This window comes from Notolabrus celidotus, chromosome 4 (assembly GCF_009762535.1).
Source record: "Notolabrus celidotus isolate fNotCel1 chromosome 4, fNotCel1.pri, whole genome shotgun sequence".
Lineage (NCBI taxonomy): Eukaryota > Metazoa > Chordata > Actinopteri > Labriformes > Labridae > Notolabrus > Notolabrus celidotus.
The window spans coordinates 13379236-13397033 of NC_048275.1; the positions used below are offsets into that span (position 1 = coordinate 13379236).

Sequence of the window (17798 nt, forward strand, 5' to 3'; positions counted from 1 at the left end):
GTGACCGATAAAACTATGGTTAGAATAATATTGCCTTGGGCCTAGTGGTCTAAGCGCACCCCATGTACAGAGGCTAGAGTCCTCGTCACAGGGGCTGCTGGTTCAACATGCAGCCTCAACCATTTGCTGCATGTCTTCCCCCACTCTCTACTCCCCACATTTCCTGTCTCTCGTCAGCTGTCCTATCAATAAAGGTGAAAATGCCCCAAAATCTTTAAAAAACAAAAAAAAAAAAAAGAAATAAAATTTCTTTTTTGAACTTTAGGCTCATATAAGCAAGCACTATAAGGCAGATAATGTACAGCTGCCATCTTCTTAGCTTGCGTCTGGCCAGAGATTTTTCCGTTATTTAGCTCCCTATGTTTCTTGTCACCAGTATCTTCTGTCTCACTACCAGTTAAATGAAAAATCATAAGAATAGTTTAAAAAATGACAACTGCTTTTAGATTTTTGACAGGTTATAAAATACATTGTTTATCCATTGCTCCATTTAACAACCCACTGAAGCATCAAACTGTTTCACCACTAGATGGTAGCCTCGGCTCAGTGCATAAACAATAAGTGGTTTCCCTCAGAGAGGAACACATGATCACTTGTAGCTGGATTCAATCAGACTTGATTAGTCTAGTTTCTTTATTTAAACCCCTGTTTACAAGTTGGCGGCTAGGTTTATGTCCAACTGTATTTCCCTCCTTCTTCTGTCTCAATTATAGGTAGAAAACTCAGGGGATCCATGGGAAAACTTCCAGAATTCCCAGTCACTTTCCTACTGGGAATGTGTCTACCTTCTGATGGTGACGATGTCTACAGTAGGATATGGGGATGTCTATGCAAAAACCACCTTGGGGCGCCTGTTTATGGTCTTCTTCATCCTTGGCGGTTTGGTAAAATCAGACTTTTCTTTCACCCTTTTTCCCCCTTACTATTTCCTAAATCCTGCCTGTCCCCATCAATAGACTGTAGAGAGCTGTTGACAACGAGAGATGCAATGATAAGTAAACAAATAATTCAGTTAAATGCTTTTACTACTATGTGTACTTGATGATATTATTGAAATGTTTGAGCTGTTTAAAATGTTAACACTACATTGCCTGTACTAGTAACTGTAACATCTCTGTGATAGTGTAGTTGTATCCTTCTGTTTAGCCTACTGTATCTTGTCTACCGTAGTTACAGTACTATGTGCTCCTCTGTCCCCTCCCCTTATGTGTCACTCCTCTGTTTGATTAGAGTATAAGCTTTTTGTCTGATAATGTTGTTACTATTCTCTTAAAAGCAGTTGCGGTTTCAGGACACCCCTCCTCCCGTGTCTCCTCCCACAATTCCAACAAACACAGGGGCAGGGAGATGAAGCTTAGGCCGGCCTGACTGTTACCATAGCAACAGCAGCCTCCCACTCCCTCCCTCCTTCTTTCTCTCTCTCTCATCTTCTCACCGTCCTATGAGCAAGTGTCCTGTTGGGCTGCCACTAGTTCAGTTTATTTTGCACACAAGCACACACCTTTAAGAACTCACACACATACTGAGATCTTTACTTCCTCCTTCTTCTTGTGCTAAAAAAAAAATGGAGGATCAAGCCAAATAGCAGTTGCAGTATTCTTTATTTGGACAGATATCACTATGCTGTAATGCACTGCAGCTGTGTGGATGTGTTCTGTGTTGTGGCCATGGTGATAGGCTGTGTGTTTTTCACAGTGCTGAGAGCCCTGGAAGTCTTTAGGCCAGTACTTCTGCCTGCATCCTATCAGCAGCAGTGGCTCAATAATGACTTCAGGCTGGAGACATTTAAAGCCAGGGATCATATTAAACTCACATCACTTCACATTACTCTTTGTAATGTATAGGTACACTTTCCAAGCATGATTTAAGTTTATATTTTACAAGAGCTAGGGCCCCTCTTTGTTTCTTATACTAGATGTAAGCCTAGATGTGCAGTGTCAGTGAGTAACCCTTTGTTGTTAGTTAGCTAACACAACTCTGTGCTAGGAAATCAGGCTGTGAAACTTTGCAAAATGCATCCAGCTCATTTTCCAGCCCAACAAATGAGTCTTAATGTATTTTGCAGCTGTGGACCATCAGGTTGGCCTATTCAAATCAACCTGCCCGATCATCTGTGTTTGTTGGACAAAACATGGCACATAGGTTTAAGTCTCCTTTAGCTTTCCAAATTCAGCCCTCCAGAGAGGTTTTGGGTGCTAACACATGCTGAATATGAATCAGCTGTGATGAAATTCTCGCCCGCTGACTAATTTTGTTCCTAAAAAATTGGGGCTAATTTTTCTCAATAGCAAGAACTTTTTCCTGTGTAAGAAGGCCTCTCTCGTGTCTATGAAATTCTTAAAGTCTCAACCACCAATGAGAGAGTTTCCCTTGATTTTCAAAGCAAAGTTATATTTTTCTCCCCTAAGAAATCTGGATTCAGGCACCAGTTTCCCCACCACCCACTCTGCGGCGTAGTAGTCTCTTTTTTAGTCTCTTCTTCTGTCTTCTATCTTCTCCTTAGGCCATGTTTGCCAGCTACGTCCCTGAAATCATAGAGTTAATAGGAAACCGCAAGAAATATGGTGGTTCCTATAGTGCGGTTAATGGGAGAAAGTAAGTATTCCAGATGGTTCTGCTGTTTTTCTGTGTGCGGTAGAACCCTCTCTGCATGCCTTTTTCTTTTTTCTGTTCCATGCATGTAGGCCATGTTTGCTCGCTACGTGCCAGAAATTGCTGCTCTCATCCTTAATCGGAAGAAATACGGAGGGAGTTATAACTCGACACGAGGCAGAAAGTAAGTTGAAATCCAGACAAGGTGTGGTTGTGTGACTCAAGTGCACCCCCTGAAGTTTAGAGTTACTGGGGGTTAGTTAACTTGACCTTTTATAGAGGAGTAAAGTTACTTTATAGTGTAAAGTCACACTGCGTGACTGGAGACCTTGGCCAATAGGACACACGTCCATGCCCCTTTACTCTTTCTTTCACTTTGTCTCTCTCTATCTGTCCTAGCCTTCTTCTTCTTTCTCTGTCCATCTTTCGCTTCCTCTGCTTCTTTCTGTCCTCTGCTCAGAGCTTTCCTGAACTCATTTGTGTGCCGTTCATTTACTTTCTTTATCCACATCCTGTGTTGCGCTTTAATTTAAGTTGGAAGATAGAGCTTTCATGACTACTACACTTGCAGTTTACTAACCTGTGTTGCTTCTGTGCAGAATATCCTTGCACTGTGTTGTCCCTTTTCTTGTTATATTCAGTTCTACTCTCTCATTAATACAACCTTGCCAATAGGAATGAATCAGTACAATAAATAATAGTCATGAAACCCCTACTACCCGCTTCTAAAAGATTTGATCCACAAGAAAATCGAAAGATTAAAACATCTGCAAGTGCATTATGATTGGTGGTTTTCAAAGCATCATCAATCTTAATGACCATTGCAGGATACATTTTATTTTCTTGTTTCATTTTGCTTGCGTTTCTTTTTTTTTTTGTTGCATGATTTATGGTATTACTTTTATTTTTCTGCATAATTTCTGGCATGTTCTCTATGACCTGTAGTCTTGTGGCTTTTTTCATTGATTGCCAACTCCATGAAAAAGCCCTTCTTCCTCTTGTCTGTCACCGCTAGCCCATCGCATCATCAATGCTTGACATAACTCTGGCCCTGATCTTCAGTCAGCTCCCACACCCTGAATGCTGGATGCCTCGCTCCCATTGGAGGCTCTCAATTGCTTTTGGCTTGCTTTTGCCTGCTTGGTGCTCGCCTGGTTCTTGTGTTATGGAGTGCGGTGTTGGAGTTTGTCTCCAGATGCTCTTTTTTATTTGTGTTCATGTGTCATTGGCCTCTTGCAGCAGAGGTTCCAGTGCACTGTGAAGTATGTGTGACACTGTGGTCATTTCTTTTTGTTCTGTACCAGATTACCACAGTTCTATTTGTGCAGTTCTGTCCTCCTTCCCCTTGTAGCTCAAACCTTACTGATATTCAGCACACAGATTTATTGGAATACAAATGTGGTGTGTCCAGAACAGTCAGGGTAGATTTTCTTCGTTTCTCTTCTTCTCTTTTTTTCTCATTTTTTTCTGTAACACTCAACATCCACTACTTGGCTGTCTTCTCTTTCTCGCTCGGTTTCTCCTTTTCAATCTTACTCCCATCGGTTTCAGTCACTCTATTCAGCAGGAAGGATTCTAGGGTGTCAGCACAAGAGCGAGGCATTCGAAAAAAAAAGAAAAGCCTTTGTTCGATAATGTTTGCCTGTCATTGAGATAAGATTGATGAAATGTTATGTTTGGCCAGTGACCTCAGCTTGGACTCGCAGATGGGTGTTGAGAGAAGCCCCTGTCAAAACTGAGGATAGTTCCTCCCACACACTTTATTTTCTCCCTCCACACTGCCTCTCATTTCTTTTTCTGGTTAGACATACAGTGCAAACATGTGGAAACAATCAGAGGATGCCCACCAAACACACAAGCTTAGAAAGGCACCAAGCTCTTTGCATAATCATTTAGCTTTATATGCGTTTGGTGTTTACATGTATAGGACCTGACACATAGACAAAAGCGGTTTGTCATGTGGGCTTAGGGTTTACATCAGAGACCATTCATTTAGCAGCTGTCAACATAAAAAGTCTATCATGGAAATGAGATTAGGAGATTACAAGTATTCGACTGATTACAGAGCCCCTAAACAATGAGGTCATGATACATTATGAACTATTTTAAATGTAACCCCTATTTGATCTAGCCAGAGCGCTGTCATTTCAAACAGCCCTTGAAGGTTACTTGGAAGTGAGAGGAAGCCGCAGACTGAATTTCTGTTTCATGCTTGTGTTGCTTATAGTACTCTGTGCAGTGTAGCATACACCCGTGAGCGCAGTGACAGCCCTCAGCCTGTGCACGCTGATATAATAATGACAAGTGTTGCTTTCTGTTGGCGCCCACTGCGCTCGGAGGCTCTGTGGTTTCCATTATGGCTCCATGGTTTCCATTAGCTCCAACTTCAACAGAGGAAAGCTGGGTTCCACCCTGGCTGAACTCTAACATACACCTTTCAAAGTCCAGTGTAGAAGCTAGCAATGTTAGCTTTGCAGGCTTAGAGACTCTTTCCTTGCCAGGTGTTGAACACACGTACTTACTTAACTGTAAAATACAAAACCAGCTTCGAAAAAACCTGAAGACTAATGTACTGTAAATAAGAAGTACACAATTTACCTGCAAACTTGTGGTGCCTTCAAATGGGGTTGTGTTGACCTTCGAAGAGACCATATAAATACCATTGCTTGTCCGAATCTGGTTTTATTTACAATTGTCATTTTTCTACGTAGTTTTAAAATATATTTGGTGAACATTTCGGCTATACAGCAACATGCAAAAGTTGTATTACAACAACCTTCCTTTGGTGCAGATGTAACGTTAACATTATATTTCCAGCCCTCATCTTTAAACTCATAAGGTGTCCATGTTGCCTTAGCCTGGCAACAGTTCTCGCATTCGCTTACCAGTTGAACTCCAAGCCTTTCCTATACACGCCTTAGTGACACAACTTCACAACTGTACATGTTCCATTTGAAGGCAGCATTGATTTGCTATTCTTAACATGGTCACTCAGTTTTGCCTAATGCTTCTTAAAATGAAAGACAATATGGATAATTAGAGGAGGGAAACAGGTTGTTTAAATTGCACCATTCGATGATGACTCTTGCAGCAAGTTTCATCACTGACCTAAGGATTAGAGCAGTACTAAGTGGGTGACCTCTGTTGCTGATGTTTGAGCTCTGTTTGTTCATTGTTATTCCTGGGATGTTCCCCGACTGCATGATTTGTGTGCACGCTCTGTAATACCCTTTTGCATTTAATGTGATTGTGTCCCAAGATTTGTTTAGTTTCCCAGGTGATGTGTATGGTTTTCTTGTTAAAAAAAAAATAGAAGTGTTTCTTTTTATTTTATTTTTTTTGTTTGATGTTTTAGTGGTGTGGATTACTTCGCCTGTACTGAACAATCAGGTTAATCAACTGAAAGTTATTTTGTTCTTTTATACGGTTGAATTATCTATGATATCATTTATTTTATCCAACTTAAGTATTCAGTAACATAAGAGTCTCATTTGATATCACTACTGCACCACATGCAGAGAAGAACTCAAGATTTTATAACTATAACTAAATCTAAAATTGTAGCATTATAACTTCAAAGTATTTCCGTCTTGAAATACCATAAAACTCAAATTGGTAGATTTACCAGGGTGGAAATTCAGTTTGAATCATAGAAAAATAAGTTTTGCTTTTACTACAAGTGAAAGACAACTCCACATGTGCTTTTTTAAGGAAAACTGTGTGTGTTAGAGTGTGCAGGTGTGTTTTCTGTTTAATCATTTACAGCTTCAGGTCCTCCAAGTGAGTGTACGTCTGAGATTTATAACCTAATGCTGAACTCACGCTCATAATACACCATTTAAATTTGTATATTCCCTCTACCCTTGGAAAAGGGCATCTGGATACTGGGAATAGGAAAACATGAGTGATGTTTTTTGTCTCTTGCAATGAGAGACATCTTGTGCCAAATACTGCTGGCTGCCCACAGACATCTCAGCTCATCAGCTTGTAAGACCACACGGCCCTTTTTGCTCAACTCTGGCCAACCATGCAATCACGGCTGCTCGTTAGATTCTCTTAAAGGACAGAGGCGACATCTGTGAAGACCATTATGTCCTGCAACATCCACAAACTGCCATTCTCTCAATATGTCTGTCATATTACTTTGCCAAGTCCACTTCAGTTCAGCTCTACCCTACCCAGTCCATCTGGTACTGGATAGTGATCTGGACAATGGTTCTCATCTAACATCAATAAATATCTCTGTTTCCTTTAAAACTGCCAAACTCAGTCCGAGTTCAGTCATGTTCTATACAATTTAAGACGTCAACTTTTAACTGTTAATGTTTTAGCCAGAGTCTCCTCTGCGTGTATAAGTGCATTATAATGGACTGAAGGAAACAAATGTAGTATGATGACAAGAACTTGAACAGTGAACAAATATGACCACAGTGTTTTTCTAACTTTAGGAAAGAGTAACTTTATACTCATTGTGTTAGATGCAAAGCTGCCCAGGACCCAGGCCCTCCAAACTTAAGTGGTTCATTTGTCTCCTGGCACACCCTGCTAAGAAGTGGATAAGGCCATTGTCATTACACAGATTGCCTTACAGGCCTCTACAGGGTAATTAGGGTGTCTGCCTAGTGTCCAAACTAATCCACGTCAATATAAAGGCTGGATTCTACTGAACATGTTTGGGTTTCTCATTTAGGGGTTTGGCAGTATGACTTGGTGACATTTAGCTTTAACTCCGGAAGGGTAGCTCAGCTTACCAGAGTGCAAATGAAGCATATAAAGTGTCTGAATCCACTAGATTAGTGGTAAGTGATTAAATTAGCTGTCATTAGTGATTGAGTTGCCTATTACATCATGGTTTAAAACAGATATTCACACTGTTTTAACGACCCAATGCTTTATTCAAACTTAGTGTGACTTAAAACTGTGCTACAATGAATATAAAGGGGTGAATGTAATAGACCATCTTCCCACAGCAGCCATCTTCCTGCAGTGGCACACTCGGGTAGAAAGCCTGATTGCTATTACCATCTCTTACTACTCAGATCGGAAGTTGTATGAATGTTGACAATCTGAAAATTGTGGTAATTTCAACACTCCTTGATTGATAATTGGCAACAAATACAATAGATTGGGAAAATCCAAAGAGACGTTTGGCCAATTAGAAAAATATATATGACAGCCCATTGGCTAGCATCAGAACACGGCTAATGTTAGCATCCATCTGTGTTTTAAAATCACCGTTATGATGGAAAAATCTTTACATTTGTAAAGCAAAACATATACAGTATATATTTTATAGCTGACAACTGCATTTGAGGGTTTATGTTTTATTATCTATTTTTACTTCACGATCAAGTGCTGTATTAGAGTCTTACCTTCAACATCAGGGATATGAGCCTCAGTCCAGTTCCAACATCCCTATTCAGTCCAAGCTGGTGCACATGTAAGGTTGCTCATCCTGCCACAGAATCAAGGTTTATATATCTTCATAGAAGTAAGATCATTTTTAAAACGAAATTCTCAAATAAGAAGTGGCTGAATGCTAACGTTAGCTGTGCTCTAATGTTAGTGAATGGGTTGTCAAATATGTTTTTTGACTTATGACTCCAGATTTTCACTATCCATCGTCTTCATAGCTGCTTATCAATCGGTGAGCATTGAAATGACAATTTATCAGACTGTTGATGTTGAGACGACTTGCAACCGGAGACACAGCAGCACGACACAACAATGTTTGAGCTTCCAACCCTGAGCATGATGTTACAAGAAGCTGGCTGCCAGAGGATTACGGTCCATTAGGAAGAGGAATGTATGTGAAGTAACCCAAAACCTGAACATGGACTTTAAATCAGAGCTAAAGAAAAATGACAGGATATAGCTGAGAGATTTTGCTGCAGTTGAAAAAAGTTCTGGGACAATAAAAAACAACATTTACAGAAGCACCACAAGTTTCATTGTTGGAACACTAAATGCAAAGTTTTAAATAAACTTGGGACAGTCGATATCCAAATAATCCAAGTGATTGTCATCCCGTAGTTATAAAACCCGGAGAGCTGACCTTTGACCCTAAACCCTATTGTCTCCAGTGCAGTCAGAGGACAAATAGGGACACAACCTCAACTCCAAAATGGTTCCAATCCATCCGTCTGTGCTGCTGTAATCAGCCCTGTGCACCCTCTGACAGATCCCTCAGCTCTAATGCACCTCATGTTTTTGCCAGGGGACTCGTCAAATACTGAGGTCCTGTTTAGAATTTGTGTCAACCACAGGCCTCCAAATCACTTTGAAAGTTTTCAGTAATGTTCTGTATAAAAAGCACCAGCATATTGATGTACATGTCTTTGTCAACATCCATTCAGCTCACAAAGGGGCGGTTTGGCTGAAGGGACAGTTTTTATATTGAGAACGGATGACAATCCAACCACTGTGGGCTGTGTGATTATATCTTAGATTTTCTAAAGTGGTTCAGAGTTGAGTGTTTGATTGCACTTGTCGTGCAGAATTTAACCACTTTCATTACGAGGGGGAAAATATTCACTTTTATGGCAAAAAAGATATAATTCAGTTACTTGTTTGCTTTGAAAAGACATTTCTTGACATGTGTATAGTTTTTTTTCAGTCTATATTTGAGTTAGATGTTAGAGTGCTTTGGTTTGACTGATTATCTTTGGGAGACATGCCAGTGTCTGCAGTGATTTATGTCTTCCACTCAAGATGATTTCTTCCCCCCTTCCAGGCATATTGTGGTCTGTGGTCATATTACCCTCGAAAGTGTCTCCAACTTCCTCAAAGACTTCCTACACAAGGACAGGGATGATGTCAATGTAGAAATTGTTTTTCTCCATAAGTAAGTTCACTTTTTCCTCCTCACCATGTCTAGGATAGCCGAGTACAATGCACAAGTCAGCTTGTGTACATATGCAGCATACATACTTGCACTTACCACTCTCCTCTTTTTTCTGTGTGCCAGTATTTCCCCTAATCTTGAGCTGGAAGCCTTGTTCAAACGTCATTTTACCCAAGTAGAGTTCTACCAGGGATCTGTTCTCAACCCTCACGATCTCGCCAGAGTGAAGGTACAGTCGGTGACAGGACTTTTGGAGAGATGAAATCAACAAAAATGATAACAGTTGCTGAACTTAAGCATAGATTAAATTTGAAGGACCACAATTAATTTTACTTAATCAGTACTTTTAAGGTGCAGCTTAACAGAAACAGTATAACAAAAGATAAACTGATAAACAAAGCAGTATTGCATGTTGATCATTAGCACAACAGATTGTTTCTGGTCAGAGTTAACCCCACTAATTTGGTTAATTCTTGTGAATTAGACAGACACAATATAACTGAAACACTAACTAACTATATATATATATATATATAAAAAAAACTGACATGCACTAATATATTTACATATCTGTTATATGATGCTTTACACTTAGATCGAGTCAGCAGATGCCTGCTTAATACTGGCCAACAAATATTGTGCAGATCCTGATGCTGAAGATGCCTCCAACATCATGAGGTATATTAACTCTTCATGGCTTTATATCAGTGGACACTGAGGAGATAAGGTCCTAGTTTTCATTGTTTCACGTCTCTGCCTGTTTTTTTTATCCTTTAGGGTTATTTCGATCAAGAACTATAGTCCTAAGATCAGAATAATCACACAAATGCTACAATATCACAACAAGGTAAGTCATTTTGCTTCCTTCTCTATCCATCTAAGAGTGCTTCATCAGGTCTTGGCAGCAAATTTTTTAAAAAAAAAAAAAAAAAAAAAAAGTGAGGTTGTGGTGCATTTTAATAAGTTTCATTGTTGGGCACAGTAATTCATAGCAACCGTGACCTTTGGAGAGGTGAAATCAACACAAATTAGAGATAACAGTTGCTGAACTTTAGCATAGATTACATTTTAAGGACCACAATTAATTTTACTTAACCAGTAATTTTAAGGTACAGCTTAACAAGTTGAGGGTGTGGTGCATTTTTATAAGTTTCATTGTTGGTCACAGTAATTCACTGCAACCATGATTGTCATATGACTGACTACACTCCGTCTGTTATTGTCATGAAAGCAAAAATAAGTTACTTTGTGGCAGTAAATGAGCACACAGTATACGCAATGCTGTAAAGCCTCTCAAACCGTCCTCATCAACTAGGTCCTGAACAAAAACTCCTCAGTAACCAGTTGGTGCAGGTTTATATATATTTCATTACTACTTGTATGAATATTGAATATAGCGGCATATAGACATGACTATTCTAAATGTCACAGTAGACAGTAGAATTAAGTTACTGTGGCAATTTCAAAACCGTTTCTGTTAACTTTGAGCTAGTCGGCTAAACTTGGAGTCATGCTAGTTAGGAGAAGTTGCTCACCTCCTATATTTAAAATATTCTGCACGTACAGTCAATGGTACAGTTCCGCACTGTAGACTACATGCATCACCATAGTATTGTCTTACCATTTTCAACGCAATATTTATCACGCCAGTTCCTGGTGTCCACCTTGTGTGACCCATTGCAGCATTTACAGTGCGTGCACTACATATATTAATGTAAGAAATTCTGAAACAATAAAAAGCAGTTATAGTAGGCCTAAAAGTGTTTTTACACAATGTCAGGGCTGCCCTCATTGTTCTGTAATATATCCAACGTTGCTTCTATGCATTTTTATGGAATGTTTATGGTAGTGCACATCCGGTTTGTAACTATCGAGACGTGCGCATGCGTAGAGCCAGATCATAAACGAATGCAACCTAGTTATACGTTTTTTAAAATGTATTTTATATTACACATTATGACCTGCAAACATACAGATATTTTGATGTTTGTTTGAGTTTGACATTGATAGCCTTTGCTATTGACTTGCATTGAAGTAGTATTTTTCAACAATGAAGCATAGAAGGATATCTTAAAGAACATTGCCTGCTATTTTGAAGTATGAAACAGAATGTTTGTATGGAATTGCAGACACAACCAATGTCCATTAATTTCCTTGAGGGTCTCCTGGTTTACTGGCAACTGCCCAAAGTTGACCTTAGCTGTTAGCTCTTTATTTGCATTTTAGTACCACCCAGACAGGAGAGTGATGCCAAGTTCTTTTTAAGTAATGCTAACTTTTCCCAGAAAGAGGATAAGCTCATTTTCCCTAAAAGATTGTGTTTTGCGATAATAATTCTGAAATATTTGCTCAGTTTTCTGTGTCTTTTGACCTCTTCTGCCTTTAATGTGATGAAGGCCCATCTGCTGAACATTCCGAGCTGGAACTGGAAGGAGGGTGACGATGCTATCTGCCTGGCGGAGCTGAAGGCGGGCTTCATTGCCCAGAGCTGTCTGGCCCAGGGCCTGTCCACCATGCTTGCCAACCTCTTCTCCATGAGGTCTTTCATTGAGGTAACACAGAGGGCAAGATTAACTTGCCCTGTCTTAGTCTCTTCCCTCTGTAACAAGTCATAATATGGATGAATGAATTCTCACATTGCGTGTTTCTAAATGAGATGATTTATTCAGGGGTTGTAGATGAGGTTACCATAAGTGGACACTCTATGTTCTCTGCTGACAGATGAAGTATATCTTTCAAACACAGTACATTTCCTAGGAAATTTTGACATCTTTGTCCAGAGAAGGACTTCCATCAGAGTGTTTCCAGTCATCCTGGCACATCATATTTTAATGTGACATTTCATATGGAATCTGTTCAGTGTTTCTGTGGCTCAAAATTGAAGAGGTGCTTGTCTCTATCAAAGAACTATTCTCATGTCAAAAGGATGATGGATCAGCTTATAATGACCAGGCTGAGGTTGTGCGGAAGAACATCTGCGGGCCACATTGAGTCTCTATGGGAAGAAAGAAAGTGTTGCTTTTTCATCTTTTTTTTCCTCCCATCTGACATTTCCGTGCTTGTGTTTTGCCAGATTGAGGAGGACACATGGCAGAAGTATTACCTTGAAGGAGTGGCTAATGAGATGTACACAGAGTATTTGTCCAGTGCCTTTGTAGGCCTCACCTTCCCCACTGTCTGTGAGTAAGTATCACTCTTTCCCCCTGCAAGCGTACACTCACTGCTAGGTATGTATCAAGACTGAAGTGAAGAAAGACAAGAAGACACTGGAGATTTAACAAAGTGAATCTCAAAGATGTTTAAAAAATCTGTTATTTCCTCACACCAGTTTGCTCTAATGAATGTGAATGTTTTACAGGTTGTGTTACGTGAAGCTGAAGCTGCTCCTCATTGCTATCGAATACAAGTCTGAGCAAAGAGAAAGCAGGTTTGTAAATTGTCTCTTTCTTACTGTAAAATCATGTAAAATTTTGTGTTACAAGTAAACTACTGTCGGACTTTTCAAGCTGACCCTCTAATAATTTTTTTCACATTTTCTCCCCAAACTTCTTTGCTGCTTTAATCACAGTTAATCTCCATATTTCCTTGTATGACATTAAGAGCGATAGCATGCCATTAGGAAATATTTTTGCAGTGTTTTAAATACTTAGGAATAAGTCCGCACAATAACACAGCTACAAATCTCTCAGAGTACAGACCTCCACAGCTTAACAGCCATCATGAATTTACATTATAAAAACAACTTTCATGATCATTTGTTGTCCTGGCAAAAAAATGGTTAAATTATGATCTGCTGGCTGCTTTGCTTTACATCTGCTGATGAAGGTGAAGAAAACACTCACACTGCAAAGATAACAAAAACAAAAGAAGATCAGAGCGCCTAGGAGAATATCTTGGATATATTTTCAGTAATATTTTATGTAAACATCAACTTTCAATCACATAAACTGCATTTAAATGTTAATGTTGTATTTAAAAAGTGAAGGTTGTTATTGGTTTGAACATAAAAACAACTTCAAATAGAATAAATTAAGAAAAGAAAAAGATCCCACCCCCGACCCCAAACCCACCCCACAATCCTAAGGTTAAGAACACAATATATGCAACAATAATAATAATAATAATAATAACAATGAAAATAAATAAATAAATAATTTAAGTTGCTGAACGAACTGAGGAAACAGATTCAATATAATGCGATTAATCAATATTTCTTTGATTAATAGTATTTTCTGCAAGTCCTTCATAGAGGCAGCTAAATAGCCACTGGTCTTCAAATTGAATAAATCTCGCCAAAAATTGAAATGTGGTTTCAGATATTTATTCGGCATCTGCATTAGAAATCTTCCTCAAATCTTGTGCTTTCATTTCATAAATACTTTGACAACCTTATAGCTGATTTCCTGTACATTTCGATGTCCTAGCGTGCAATATAATAACCCTGACTTCAGATGTTTTTTTCTGTTATCTAAATTGGCAAATCCATTCTAATGCCCCCCTTGACTCATGCCATACATTTTGTGCAGTCGTTACGGTGCCTGGCTAATAGTTGTTATTTCGACAAAGAAGTTAAATTAAAAAATGTCCTGTTTCAACTAGCCTGGCCAAATAGCATTTCAGGGTTTAAAATACCTAATCATATACTTCCATTCCTTAGAGTGATAATTAATGCCTAAGATGTTTAATCTTTCAGATTAGCTAAATTAAAATGTTTATTTGTACTTTATCACTTTTTTGATTAATGATTGTGACACAAAAACAGCATAATTTTCTATTTTCCAACACTTTTCTCTAGAAAATGAGCTACTACAATTATCAGTGCCATCTGTCTATTTTGTCATGCCATCATTTAAAGATAACCGCTGTTTGAATTGTTTAGTATTTCTTTGTTGTTGTAACTAAAAGTCATTTTTAGGTGCAAGGACCTCACCGTCGGACAAGCATGAAATAACTGATGTGTGTTTGTTCATATTTGTTTTACATGTTGACCCCAACATGCAGGGCAATACTTTCCTCTTCCTTTATGCTCTTGATAACTGTGTGATTTGAGATTTCTTTCTTGTTGTTTACAGAAGCCGAAAGCGGTATGCCCTCTACCTTATCTTACTTCCAAAGTTCCACCAAATCTCCACCACTTTAAAGCCTCTGACTTTGGGAGTTTCCCCCAAGGATATTTTCCCAAACCCTATCTCACAGGCTTCTTTTCTAACTCTTTTTTTTATGGTGTCCCTTGTGCTTAATGCACTAACTTCTTTGCAGGCAGAAACGGATAGATAAATTGGACTGTTTGTAGAAGTGCTGTTTCTTTGTCTTTGCTGTTGTCGGTGTACCAAGGTCAAATGCTCACCCTCTCCATATCTACCTCTTATTTGATCTTTTCAGTTTTGTCCTTTACCAGTCCTTTGCTTAGTTGATTTCTCTCACTTTCAGTTTTTTTCAGTGTTGCTCAGTTGTTACCTTCAGTATGTGAGCTTTGCCAAGCTGATTATTTCACTCATGGTGTGTTTTAATCATCAGAACAGTTTTCCATGGTTCTTTGTCTCAGAGTCCCAGAAAAGTTTGTCTGCACATAACTTAGACCTCAGATGTAATGTTGATAAAAACTGATAATCTCTTCTTCAACATCTCTGATTTAATCTTGAAGTAATTTGAGCGATTATTTGCCATTGCTCAAAGCAGTGGCTGCGAAAGTAGCATGTATTTTTCTTAGTGGTTTTATTACACCAGAAGCACCTCACAAACCTTTGTCATCAAGTCACACATTAGTAAAGGCATGGAGCTGTTGATTTTGGATAGTGCTAAGTTTATACACTAAAATTTAACAGCCACAGGCTCAGATATTCACAAGCAACCCATATATCACTTTTGCATTCCATCACCTCATACTGTTGTCAGGCTTAATGTATATCATCTGTGCATGTAGGTTCGTCTGCGTGTGTGTGATTACCCCAGGAGCAGGAGTTTGTGTGTGAATGTGCGTGTGAATTCATGTGGGTCTCAGCCACCATGTGCAGTCATGCTCGTACGTCTTTCGAGTAGATGTTCTTAAGTGGGGTCACTTCCTGTCAGTTTGGTGTTTGAGAAACAATCCAACTGCACAGAAGTTACTGCAACCGTCTGCATCTACGTACCTGTCTTTATACCTGTACTGCAGTGGCTATGCTGTTCTGTTTGATTAATGTCCTTCTCATGCTGTTTGGTAACTGCATGCTATGACACTATCACAAAAGATGTTATTGCTTGCCTTGTTGCTCACAATATGAGGTATTGATGCATCCGAAGCTTCTATTCACCACTTTGCGCGCAACAGAAGAAAAATGTCTTGGACTGAGTCACCTTGTAAAATCTCAGATTTGGGCAGCAATTTTTGTGAAAATGTCTTGATTTGATATGTATCCTTCTTTTAATTTCACTAAAAAGCATGCTGGGCATTATGCCTGTTAACTTCCCTGGGGGCCATTCAATCTGAGTGAATGTTAGATGCTCATTTACCTCTGGCACAGAAAAATGTGGAATGAACAATCCAATCTGCATGACTGGTGCAATTTGACCACAGCACTATATGTGTATCGATTTAATTGCTCCCTTAATATTCTTGTTTGTTTTCTCTAATGTAACATTTTCTACAGCCCAGAGGAAAGATGTACGGAGATCGACATTTTTGACTTTAATACTGCTATTTTTTTTACTTTGAGACAAAAGTTTCAGTCATGTTGCTCAGAAAGATCTTGCCTAGATGTTTCTTTAAAAACAGGCTGAAGTTTTGAGTTTGATGCTAACAAATTGAAAGAAAATTTGACTTTTCAATAAAATTCACATCAAAGAAAGAATCAAAAGTACATCTTTCATCTGGGCTCGTATTTGAAGGAGCGTAACACTTAAAGGTTTGTGGGTTTAGTGTTTAATTTCTTAGTTCACACTCACATCATTGATGACTGTTGCCCACAGGTAACCATTAATGACCAGGGTGTATGTGTGTGAGCATACAGTATATATGTGTGTGGTGTCTACTCTGTCTCAGTCTAATTAATGGGGAATGATACAGCCAGTCACAGAGTGAGAGGGTCTTGATCAGAAAAATGACTTGACTCATACAGTAAATCCCTTGATATTTGTTCTAGTGCAGCTTTATTAAGATGCTTTTATATACATTTTTATAATAGTTTGCTTAAAATTACATGTAACTAATATAATACACAGGTTACATGTAAGTCAATACTGAGCCATCAGTCATTTAAATAACTGCAAAGCTTTGACCTAATAGAGGCTTAATCCAACCTTAGACTTTAAACCCACGTTTGTGATATGTCTAGAGCAACTCTATAGACTTCAGTAGAGTCACTGAGTAAAATCAGCTTAGTACTTATAAGAAAAGAAGCTGTTCATTCCCTAGCATCCCACTGTCAATTACTAACCGAGATATCACAGTTATTATACATCTCTGTACTACAGCCATGTCTCAGTGGCCATCATAACATCTGTTTGACTAGATGACTGTATCAAGTGTTGACACTAAAAACCACCCTGTGGCCATAATTTTAATTCTTTCTGCCCTTTTCACTTCTTGTACTCTACCTCCCTGTCCCACTTCTCAATATCATTCTGTGAAGAATTAAAATTCAATGTGTGGCCATACTGTTGTATATTCTGTCCTTCCATGTGCGTATCACATCAGCTCATTGCTCAAAGTCAGAGGAGCGGATGTGATTGTGATAACACAGAGGATACAACAGAGTATTCCAAACTTTAGATGTGTTGAGAACGATGCAAAAAAACAATCCAGATAAGCGCAGTGCAGGTCTGATTTTACGGCTTCAACGAGTGTGTGTACCATTCCTCTTGATTAGCATGTTGTGTGCATGAGCTCATTGTTATCCAGAAATTAATGAGCATGATATGTCTATTTCTCTGAATACCCAGCATCCTCATCAACCCAGGAAACCATGTCAAGATGCAGGAGGGAACTCTGGGATTCTTTATCGCCAGTGATGCCAAAGAAGTAAAGAGGTAATGTGGTTCCTCCCGATGCAATAACTCGTGTTTTATTCTGTGACATGATGGATTAATTGGTAAACATTTTTTTACTGTCACATTTCAGAGCATTTTTCTACTGCAAAGCTTGTCATGATGACATCACTGACCCCAAGCGGATTAAGAAGTGTGGCTGCAAACGACGTGAGTTACTGTCCCTTCATTTGCCCTACCGACCCCTCCTTCCCTTCCTCTTTCTCAAAAACTTCCTGTGGATCTGTGTGTCTCATTATACTTAAAGTCTGACAAGTGCGAACTCTAATATTATACCTCTCATTGTGTCATTGTTTTTCCTATTGTGGCACTGTGTTTTTAAAAGGTAATATACTGT

General features: G+C 39.0%; 1 protein-coding gene across 2 annotated transcripts in view; it reads left to right on the forward strand.

Annotated features, from left to right (window-relative positions):
- kcnma1a (potassium large conductance calcium-activated channel, subfamily M, alpha member 1a) overlaps positions 1–17798 on the forward strand; it is a 180937-nt gene that overhangs the window by 122258 nt on the left and 40881 nt on the right. For both annotated transcript variants that reach the window (XM_034682229.1, XM_034682231.1), the window contains exons 8-18: positions 714–884; positions 2504–2595; positions 9326–9436; positions 9560–9665; positions 10032–10114; positions 10214–10283; positions 11833–11988; positions 12510–12619; positions 12795–12863; positions 17357–17443; positions 17535–17611. In XM_034682229.1, the coding sequence (XP_034538120.1) occupies positions 714–884; positions 2504–2595; positions 9326–9436; positions 9560–9665; positions 10032–10114; positions 10214–10283; positions 11833–11988; positions 12510–12619; positions 12795–12863; positions 17357–17443; positions 17535–17611 (1132 nt within the window). The remainder of the gene's footprint in view (positions 1–713; positions 885–2503; positions 2596–9325; positions 9437–9559; positions 9666–10031; positions 10115–10213; positions 10284–11832; positions 11989–12509; positions 12620–12794; positions 12864–17356; positions 17444–17534; positions 17612–17798) is intronic.